The 11,490-nt window shown below is 39.9% G+C and overlaps 1 protein-coding gene across 2 annotated transcripts in view; it reads right to left on the bottom strand.

Annotated features, from left to right (window-relative positions):
* The window catches only part of trit1 (tRNA isopentenyltransferase 1), a 40,699-nt gene extending 29,695 nt beyond the window's left edge, over positions 1-11,004 (bottom strand). For both annotated transcript variants that reach the window (XM_084563398.1, XM_084563397.1), the window contains exon 1: positions 10,734-11,004. In XM_084563398.1, the coding sequence (XP_084419524.1) occupies positions 10,734-10,892 (159 nt within the window). In that variant the 5' untranslated portion in view covers positions 10,893-11,004. The remainder of the gene's footprint in view (positions 1-10,733) is intronic.
* Between the last annotated feature and the right edge of the window lie 486 nt (positions 11,005-11,490).

Below are 11,490 nucleotides of genomic sequence, written 5' to 3' on the forward strand. Positions count from 1 at the left end.
AAAGCAATGGTGCAAGCATGTGCATGACCTGTTAAATTGGCCCCCAGGACCTCGAATGCCCTCAAGTGCAGCAGTCCCCACCATCAGCCCCACCCACACACAAGATCCCTTTTTGCTCCCTGCAGGGAAACAATTTATTTTGCGGCAACGATGTGCAATTAGTTACTCGAAAATGTGACTTTGAGTAAGCGTGAGAAAACAGTTCATGCATAAAAACAGACTTAACTGAAGATGGTACTTGTGGTTAAGACTAGACTCTGCATTACCAGCTATCCGTTTAGATGAATGTCTTGCATTCAAGGCAACAGTTATTTTCCATTCATTTCACTATTCGATACAAATAAAGTTTGCAAACGCAAAACTTTCTTGATACAGGAAATCCATGGAAGCAAACTAATTATCTTTTTTTGTTCGATAAAAGTCAACAGCAGCTAGCAGCTCTGTTTACAAGCAGAGACCATTTCTGAAAAACTCTTTCTTGCTGGTGTGTTCAACTAAAAACAGTTAAGACTTGGTTGACATAAAGCACACCTAAAACTGTAAAGACACACTGTCTCCTGATAAGTACGTTAAGTGATAAAAACAGAAGTCTTATTTAATTAGCATTCTAAGAATTGCATCACTGTGAATGTCCTGCTATTTATAATCCTTCCTTAAAGCATGCAAAAACAGTGTTCTTTTAAAATATCTCAAGTTAGTAGTTAACTAAAATAAAAAAATAAAAAGACTAAATTAATGACTAAAAAACATGGAGAGTTTATACAGTGACAGTGGCAATGACAAATGCAGCCAGATAGAGACACAGTACATTTCACTGATATAATGCAGTGCAGCAGAACGGGCAGCATATGAATGATGATCAAAGCTTCACTGGTCTAATGTTTCAGCCTGAGCACCGTTCACATGAATCACCCTGTCTATCCCCTTACTGTCACCGTCCATGCCAACTGTTTCTTATTACCAATAATGCCTTGCAAAGTGTTTTCAGTGAGCGTTGCCTTGATATGTCATCCTCTTCCCCGCGATGACACCTGATTAACAAGTGTCTGTCCATTACGGCTCATCACAAACCTGACTGGACTGATTAAAAATGTGTGCATGTGCAGTTTAGACAAACGGTACCACGGTTACCTTCAGATCTTGATGTATTATTGTACGATATGTATAAATACAGATGATTTAGCTTGAAGAGTGGCAAGAAAGGTATCTCTCTTTAAGACCAAAGCCTAAACCGTGTTTATTATCCAAACTCTTGCTCACTACAAGGATGTGAGCAGTTTTTTTTTTTGCATGTATCCTTCATTCTCTAAAGTAAGGTAGGTCATATCATTTAAGAGAAGCTATCAACGGATTTAATTAGGATGTCCTTATTCTGATTAACCATACATGTATTGTAACACTTGCAAAGTACTGCGCATTTGCTCAAAGAATCCGGGGTTACAATATGTTACCAATGATAATCGGAAGGTTGGTGACAGTAACTCACCTCCAAGCTGGTTTGCACATAATATGGAAGCATGGAAATAAATATTCCCAAATGGAATATTTGGGAATATATGAGCTCCACATTGCTCACAAAAGATGCTGCCTTCTTAATGAGGAATTAACCAGTTAAGCGAGCTCCTGTAATCCGAAGAAAGGAACAAAGATCATGGCATCAAAACCATGAAGACAACCTTAATTGCAGCTGTCAAAAGTACTTTGTATCAGCGAATATCTTAATGGAAATACTTGTACTTGGTATGAACAAGAGTGGCTTGGAAAGCCCTTGTTTAAACTGGTTCAAAGTGCACACCCGAGATATTTTCCTCAAAGTAGCCCACGCTTAACACTACTACAGGAGTACGAATATTAAACTTGAGGATGATCCAGTTTAACTGACAACTTTAAACCTCTGAAAATCTACCTGCCTACCTGTGTTTGAATTAAAAGGCCAACATGACCAGCAAATAAGACAGAAATGGAGAAAACTGTCGAGTTTACTCAAAACATGAAGCACAAGAAAAGGAACCTGAGGAAGTTAAATGTAAAAGGGCAACGAGTGCAGTTAAATATAGAAAAACATATGCTGTGCTGTACTACTAACCCAGTTCTGGATTCGTCCAATTCTTAATATGGTGCACTGGAGGTTTGTTGTGTGACGTTATTGGACTTAATGGACTAATTTAAGACTTTTCAGAATTGCGGATACCCAGTGAGATTTTAACTGATTTTGCTTTATTTTTGTATACCGATGCAATTAGCATTGACCTAAACGTATTCAAGTTTCAGTTACATCCTGCTTAACTGGTGGGATTTCCCCCAATTTGGATGTGAATAGCCTCAAATTGAAGCTGAGAATCTTCACTCTAAGCCAATTATTCTTCATGTACCGACAATATATTTAGGAGAACTGCTAAAATAACTAAAAATATGCAAACCGGGGGGGTGGAGACGTGACCAGGACCAAGATGGTAGCCTAGTTAGAGAGCTCCGTACAGCCGTGCACGATTTAATCAAAACTCCTGGACAAATATCACTTACTCTTCCAGTAAAACCTCCGTGCTGATATGCCTAACCCATCTGCAACTAAGCAGTGCGACATATTTACTCGGGGACGTAGGAATACGACTACCACGACACCGCCGAGCCCGCCTGGGAGCAAAGAAGCTAATGCTAGCGACATGGCTACTCTGGCAGAAGTTTTGAGCGAGTTGAAATCACTCCGGGCAGACTTCGGAAATAAGTTGGACAACATAGACACCCGTCTTACTGACATGGCAAATTCAATGGCTGCACTGGAAAGCAATGTAGCAGAAGTAAAACGGGATGTTTCCTCTAACACAGCACGTATTGATGAAGCTGAGCGCCGCATAAGCGACACAGAAGATGCGATGGGAAAAACAGGCGCCGCACTTGACTCGGCCATCAAGCGAATTGCCTACCTTGAATCCAAAACCGAGGACCTGGAGAACCGGTCCAGGAGAAAGAACCTCCGTCTGTTTGGAATACGTGAGGGAGCCGAGGGGCAACAACCACTCTTCGACTTTATCAGCGGCATGTTACCACGATGGCTGGGGCTAAATCCTGATAAATCATTCACACTGGAGCGGGTACATCGCACGCTAGCACCTGCGAGGCCCAACCAAAACAGACCGATCCTTATCCGCTTTTTAAAGTTTCAGGAGAAGGAGTTCGTTTATCGGGAAACAAGGCGGCAGGACATCATATATGATGGGACCAAGATATCATTCTCGCAGGACCTCTCTGCGGAGACTGTCCGGATCCGCCGGGGATTTAACACTGTCACCAAGCTGTTTGTTGATATCAACGCTTTCCGTGGATTCCAGTACAACCCCTGCAAGCTTAGAGTGGTCCATAACGGCAAGATTCATCTTTTCTCAACACCGCAGGAGGCTGAAAAGTTCTACAGAAACATCCCACAGTCAAAGTAATCTACACAGGTGTGTGCAGATTCAAACGAGGCGCCACTGAGAGTCGCTATATTCATAATCATAAACTTTGGGCTCCAGAGGAATAACAGCTTTTCAGCTGCAGGCGTCTCCTGACTATTGAAATGTGCAATTAAAATACCGCAGGTAATTTCAAAGTAAGCATTTCCTTAGTGTGAGTTAAGTTATAAAGATAAATAAGGTTCAGGTATAAGTGTGCGAATATGTGCATATACGCATGTATGTTTATGTATATCTTCTGTTAAGCATGGCCGTTGCCAGCTTGTTCAATACATAAGCCTATTCTAAAAGGATCGCATATGATTCAGTAGCAAACAGTTTATGTTCATAAGATGTAAATATTGTTTTTTACATGGTATTGTGTTACAGAAGGGAGAAACTATTTTGTAAAGTTGAAAGTGCATGGTTGACGGTTTTGGGTCTGGTCATGTTGACTGGTTGCTCCTCAAATATTGTGGATCAACGTTCCCTGAAATGTCAACGGGGGAGGGGGGTGGGGGGCGGTCTGTCTGTATGTTTATGTGTACACCTGCATCACTTATCTTTTTTGTTGTTGTTTTGTTTTTTTGTTGTTGTTTTGACTATTTATGTTATAACCTTGCATTATACTGAAATTATAACTTATGGACAAAACAAAAAGTAGACTTAACACTAATATTACAAGTTGGAATGTGCGGGGAATAAGAAAACTGGCCAAATTGAAACAGGCAATGAACAGGATAAAGTATCTTAAATCTAAAATAGTTTTCATACAAGAATCACACTTGATGGCCACAGATATGCATCATTTGAGCAAAAGGTGGCCAGGCCAGGTGTTTCATGCTTCATATAATACTCATGCAAGAGGTGTAATTATTCTAATACACAAATCAATACCGTTTCAAGTCATAAAAACTATCCAAGATCCATTCGGAAGATACATTATTATTCAAGGCAATATTCTGACACAAAAATTGAATCTTATAAATGTATACGGTCCCAATGAAGATAACCCATCTTTTTTTGAAAAATTATTTCTCACAGTATCTTCCTTGGAGGGACTTTATATAATCGGAGGAGATTTTAACTGTGCTCTTGACCCAGAGTTGGATAGATCTACCCAATCTGAAGCAACCCATGTGCGAACTAGGAAAACCCTGGCTAACTTTATGAAGGATCTAAGATTGACTGAAATTTGGCGAACACAGAATCCTTATAAAAGAGAATACTCATGTTTTTCAAGTTCATATAAAACACACTCGCGAATCGATTATTTTTTAATTTCTATGGAGCTACTACCAAATGTTAAAAAGTGTTGGTATAATACTATAGTAATCAGTGACCATGCGGCAGTGTCTATGGAGATTCATTTGGGTATGTCCAAGCACTGTACAAGATGGAGATTACAGGCCTATCTATTACAAGACCCAGCCTTCGTTAAATATGTGGAAAGCTGTATACATATGTATTTTGAATTAAATACAGATGAAACTACAGCCAGCATTAGATGGGAAGCATTTAAGGCCTACATAAGGGGAGAAATTATTAGTTATACAAGCTCTAAAACCAAATTACATAATCAAGAATTGAGGATGTTAGAAAACCAAATTAAAAAAGCAGAGGATGAATTTTATAGGGACAATGATCCTGGCAAATTACAAAACCTTTCTGTCATGAGAGCTAAATATGATAAATTAACATCTGACAAAGTAGCTAAGAGTCTAATGTGGACTAAACAAACTTATTACGACCAAGGGGAAAAAGCAGGCAAATTATTGGCCTGGAGGGTCAAAAAAACACAAGCGGAAAGAACAATTAACAGTATAAAATCAGCATCTGGCAACTTAACTACAGATCCATTAGAGATAAATAACAACTTCAGAGACTTTTATGAATTAACATACAAATCAGAATATAAAGGAAACAGTGAGGACCAAAGTGTGTTCCTGGACCAGTTACAATTTCGAACTATATCAGACGATGAAAAAATAACATTAGATAGCCCATTAACAACAGAAGAGCTTTTTGACGCTATAGGGGATATGAATAGTGGTAAAGCACCGGGACCAGATGGGCTGCCTATAGAGTTTTACAAAACATTTCGAAAACAACTCGTTAAACCACTTCTCAACATGTACGAAGAATCTCTTAATACAGGAACGCTCCCAGATTCATTAAGATTGGCCTTAATAACTTTAATATTAAAACCAAACAAACCCCCAACTGAATGCTCATCTTATAGACCAATTAGTTTAATGGGATGTGACACAAAAATACTATGTAAAACACTTTCAAGAAGATTAGATAAATATCTCCCTCAGCTGATTGATGACGACCAACAAGGCTTTGTACAAAAAAGACAAGGTTATCATAATGTGAGGAGAGTTTTGAACATACTTCATGAGAAGCATAATACTACAGATACAGCAATATTATCAGTAGATGCTTGCCAAGCTTTTGATAGGATAGAATGGAGCTACCTATTTGATGTGCTCCAAAGATTTGGATTAGGCAAAATATTTCTTAAATGGATTCAACTACTATATACAAACCCAACTGTTGAGGTTTTAACTAATACTACCATCTCGAGACCCTTTAACCTACAGAGGTCCACTCGACAGGGTTGTCCTCTGTCCCCACTCCTGTTCACATTAGCAATTGAACCTTTAGCAATGGCAGTACGGACACACACAGGAATATCAGGCATCACGATTGGGGGGGTAGATCATCGCATTTCCTTATTTGCAGATGATATAATATTTTTCCTGACAAATTTAAAAAATAGTGTTTCCAATTTGATGAAATTAATGCAAAATTTTGGAGGGTTTTCCGGATATAAGATTAACAATTCTAAATCGGTATTAATGTTCCTTAACAAAAAAGAAAGACACAACCCTATAATAAATACCCCATTTACAACAACTATTGAAGGTTTTACATATTTAGGTGTTAAAATCACTCCTGAATTGAACGACATAGTCCCAGCAAATTATAACCCCCTGCTAGAAAGAGTAACTGAGACACTCAATCGCTGGTCTACTTTGCCTATATCTATGATCGGACGAATAAATTTGATAAAAATGACCATTCTACCCCAGTTTTTATATTATTTTCAAACAATCCCATTGCCGCTACCAAATTTGTTTTATGACAAACTTAATAAACTGTTAAGTCAGTTCATCTGGAATGATAGGAAAGCCAGAATTCGTTTTAAACTATTATACCTGCCTTATGAGAGGGGAGGACTTCAACTTCCCAATCTCAGGTGGTATTATATGGCTGCCCAGCTAACCTCAGCATCATACTATTTCAGTACAACGGCACCTCCTGCCTGGGTAAGTATTGAGCAAGAGTCCACCCCACTATCATTAAGTCTATACCTATATTCTTCAGACATTAAAGCACTGAGAAGAAGTGTAAAAAATCCTCTTCTTAAAAATACAATCTCAGTTTGGTATGCCGCACACAAACATATAGGTGATATGCCTGTATTGTCCCAGTTTACTCCTATTTGGGGTAATGAACAGTTTACACCTGGCTGTAAAGATGGGGGATTTAGGTTATGGAATTTGAAAGGTATTCAGAAAGTAAAGGATCTTTATGTAGATGGAGTTTTGCTTACATTTGACCAGTTATGTCAGAGGTACCAAATCCCGAAGAAACACTTCTTTAAATATTTGCAGTTGAAAAGCTATGTGGCTTCAAAACACAAACAGTTTATGTGTATACCATCTTTATCTAAATTAGAGGAAATAACACTTGCAAATTTGGGAGGGAAGGGCCATGTATCTAAATATTACAATATACTAGTCGTACATAGTACCGAATCAACAATAGACAAATTAAACGCTTGGAAAATGGATATAAAAGAAGATATTGATGAATTAGATTGGAATGAAGCATGCTTAAAAGCCCAAACACAAACAATAAACACAAGGTTTCGATTACTTCAATATAAATGGTTAATGAGAGTGTATATAACTCCAGTTAAACTCCACCATATGAATCCAAACACTCCGGATAACTGTACTAAATGTTTGAATGAGAAAGGAACATTATTTCACTGCTTATGGGAATGTGTGAAGATCCAAAGCTTCTGGAAAGATGTTATAAATTGTTTGTCAGAGATCTTTAATGTTAAAGTCCCCCTAAGTGCTAAACTGTGTGTGCTTGGAATATGGCCAGAAAACTTTCTACAAACATCAAAACAATATACAGTTCTGGATTTTGGACTTCTCCAGGCCAGGAGAGCTATTGCACTATGTTGGAAGAGTATGGACACTCCTACATTGAGAATGTGGATAAGAGAGCTTTCTGACTGTATTGGACTGGAAAGACTAACATACATTGCCAAGGGCAAACAAAATGACTTTGTCGAACTCTGGGAACCATATATGAACATTATGACGGATAAAAGTGCAAGATTTATCTGAAAATATGTGGGGTTTTTTTTTTTTTTTTTTTTTTTTTTTTTTGTTTTTGTTTTTTAAATATTTAAATACATTTTTTTTTTTTTTTATATACATTTCATTTATGTATTTTATTTTCCCCCCTAGTTGGTTGATTTGATATAACTATATTTTTGAAAATGGTGCAAGAAAGGTGTAGGTGTGTGTCTGTGTATTGTATTGGTAAATGTTGTATGTTTGTAAAACTTGAAAAATGATAATAAACATATTGTGGAAAAAAAAAAAAAGGTGAAGGAAAAAAAAAAAAAAAAAAAAAAAAAAAAAAAAAAAAAAAAAAATATGCAAACCCAACAGCATATGAGAGGTAAAGGAACAATGAGTGCTGTAAAATCTGTCATACACTCACATTTTCCCATAATTCAAATTTATACTGCTGAAGGACCCCTGCTGGTCCTTGGACCCCACTTTGGGAACCACGGATTTACACTATTCGGCAGAGGCTCATTCAGTGACAGTACAGCGAGGCGCTTGTGCGTTTGCCATAGATAGCATGTTCATTTAAGGAGTGAATAATATCCCCCTGCATGTCCAATGAACTGTGGGTTGGGGGGCATGGGCCAGGGGCAGGAGGGGGTGATAGTAACACAATAGGAGTGTTAGGGAGTGTGGGAACCAATTCTCCCAGGGACAATAGACACTTCCCAGTGGCCACAGCGTGCCCATTCACTATCAGCTGCTGGGCCGGCGTAGCACGGCGCTGAATATGCACCAGCTCAGCACAATGCTGCTTTCTCCCAAACAAGACCAGACTGTTTCCTATCCCAAAGACAACACAGGCCGGCTCTAGCCTATACACAGCCTCACTCTCACATAAGCAGTCTCTTTCTCACTCACTCCATGTCTGCATGTCTCTCTCACTTTCTCTCACTGTCACACACACAAACAGGCGGGTAGCAACAAGGCCAGGGATTGTGGAGATTGCGATTGGGGCTGCCGTGCCGTAACTAGGCCACTGTTCCTCTCTGCCGGAGCTGCTGGTCGCTGAGATATTCTGGGCTGAAATGTTATTAGCGTAACCCAGTTTACCCAGTACCAGGTGACTGCCAGAAGATGCACCCCTCAGAGGGACACACACTCTCAAGGACAATGCGCACCAAGATGGGGGAAAGAGGGTGGTGGTGAAGCAGGAGAGAGGTGATGAAGGATGTGATTACCCATTCTTCACTACTATTACTCATTTCTGCCGTCACAGAACATCACTGCTGGTCAGAAGAAGCTGTGAACTGCTTTTTCGTGTTATTTAATTTCTTCGGTGTGTGTCTGTCCACGCTGTGCTCTAAGTGTGACCCAGACGCCAACCGGTACCCAACCTTTTCTTTTGCATGCGCGCCCTCTCGTTGCTGTGGCAACAGAGCCTGAGAACCAAGAGGGCAGGGCGGGGCTGACGTAGAGAGGAGGGCGGATGAAACAAGCGTGAGAGTTTTTAAATGTCGCCATTCTGGACGTGCACTCACACAAAACGGTGTCTACTTCACTACAAAGGACATCACACTGACTGACATTCATGTCCTGCAGACTTATTATTATTATCACTGCTTGCTTGAATTTAACCGAACCAGCCTAAATTCCAGCAACACACACCACAACTGGAGTATTAATAAAAGACAGTGATGGATCAATAAATATTTGTAACATTTCAACGTTCTCTTTAATTCCTCATCATGACCGATCTGCCTTTGCTTACTTTGCTTCATTTAGTGCAGGGTTACACTAAACAAGACACACTGTAACATTTCCACTACAACTGTCATTTATTCAAATTTTGAAAAGCATCTCTTTTTATTGCTACGCTGGTAGTGACTGCATCTCATATTTGGTGTTGCCCATAGTAAAAACACCTCACATAGAATTCAAGAAGCACTTCCTAGTTTTATGTTTCAGGCCTTACATTATATAACCAGCCCTCTTAATGCAATCTCAGTTATGAGGTTTCTAATGAATGTCATGCGTGACACTTCAATTTTCTAAGAATCAGTTATCTTATTGTAGTATTCTTGTGGTTTCATTCAGTTGTACTATTTTTTTTTTAACATCATAGTGGCTGATTTACATGCGAAAAATCTAATGTAAGGCCAGGTAAGGCATTGTGCTGACTTACACGATGATGTAAATGCAAACTGCAAGTTAGTTGTTTTAAAAAGCAGTTGAATGCCTCATCCTGTCACTACTGTTTAATACTAGTATATAAACTGTGCACGTTGTTATCACGTTAGTTTCATAAAGAGCTACTGAATTATAAGATGATCTGTTGTCAGGGTTTTGAAAAGGAGCCATATGGTTTTCTTCACATGTGTTATTAAAGAATTTAAAATGAAGCTGTACATTTATTTAGACTGCTTGTTTGGCTCGATCTCTATGACTTGTGTATCTATCAATGACTTCTCTTCTTCAGCTACCTGCAGGGCCCTGCAGGGCCCTGTAGGCCCTGTAGACTGCAGCTAAAGCAGATCAAACACATGTTTAATACGGTGTCATCTGCTGTTCCGACACATCTGAGGTGAGCTTTCCTGCTGGATACTAGTTTGTTACATCTCCGACTAACGACGCTGGAGTGAACGTCTTAGTAGAAGAGTCATTTTTTTTCGTTTTGATGTCTCATCTTGGTAACCGCCTGGCATCCGCGCACTAATGCCTTTATACGATTTCTCTACTGGCCAGCACCAACTCCGATGATATCCTGCTTCTGCAATCTGATCTTCGTCTATTTAGCGGACAGTCATTTGTTTAACTCTGCTGCAGTTTAATTATTTCAACAATCCGAGTGTCATCTAAAGCATAATGGCTGCCAGTCAAGGACTCCCTGCGCATTTCCTCGTGCCAACACGGTTCCTACCTGCATGGAATCGGCGCTTATTATTTCTCCCTGCAGCCGTTTACCGATCTCGATCGCCAGTTTGGACTTCCCGGTGCCGGTAGCTCCTAAAATCACCACCAAAGACGGGACCATCGCTCTCCGTAAAGCACACTGCACGCCAAGAATGGAAGCCGCCATGATGCTGCCTGCTCGGCGCCCAGCTGACGACGGCGCGCATGCGCTGTCGGCGTATAGGATGAGAGGTGGGTTTTGTTGCCGGGCGACGGGCGAGCGTTGCTCTGGCAACGTTTATTGATGGGCGATTACGTGGAGATGCATACGTGCGTGAGTGCGTCTGTTAGTCATTCAGTTTAATTTAGGTAATTTTAACGTTTAAGCCAATGTCGTTTAAATGACACGGTTTAATTCATCATTACACCTGGTTCAGTCCTGTCCGAGTGAACTGGATCGGTTGTTATCATGGATTAAGCTCGCCTCGCTGTCCTATTTGTGCACTGATGAGATTGCTGGTTACGTTTACGATGTCTGCAAAATGCTTTACGGAGGCATTTTCAGTTGGTATTGTTTCTATGGAAACTGTCGGAGCTCTGCAATAATGAGAAGATGCTTGTTGCTATGGTTAAGATGCCAGGATGGGTTACCTTGGAAACTGCCAAGAACAAAACGCGGGTGGGGAGAGGGAAATGTACTGTATGTTCACTCATACAAGTGGTTTTGATAGACAGTGTGTAATGTGCAATACAATAACATTCTGATCCCACTCTGGGATATCAGA

This window comes from Chelon labrosus (assembly GCF_963514085.1).
Source record: "Chelon labrosus genome assembly, chromosome: 16".
NCBI lineage: Eukaryota > Metazoa > Chordata > Actinopteri > Mugiliformes > Mugilidae > Chelon > Chelon labrosus.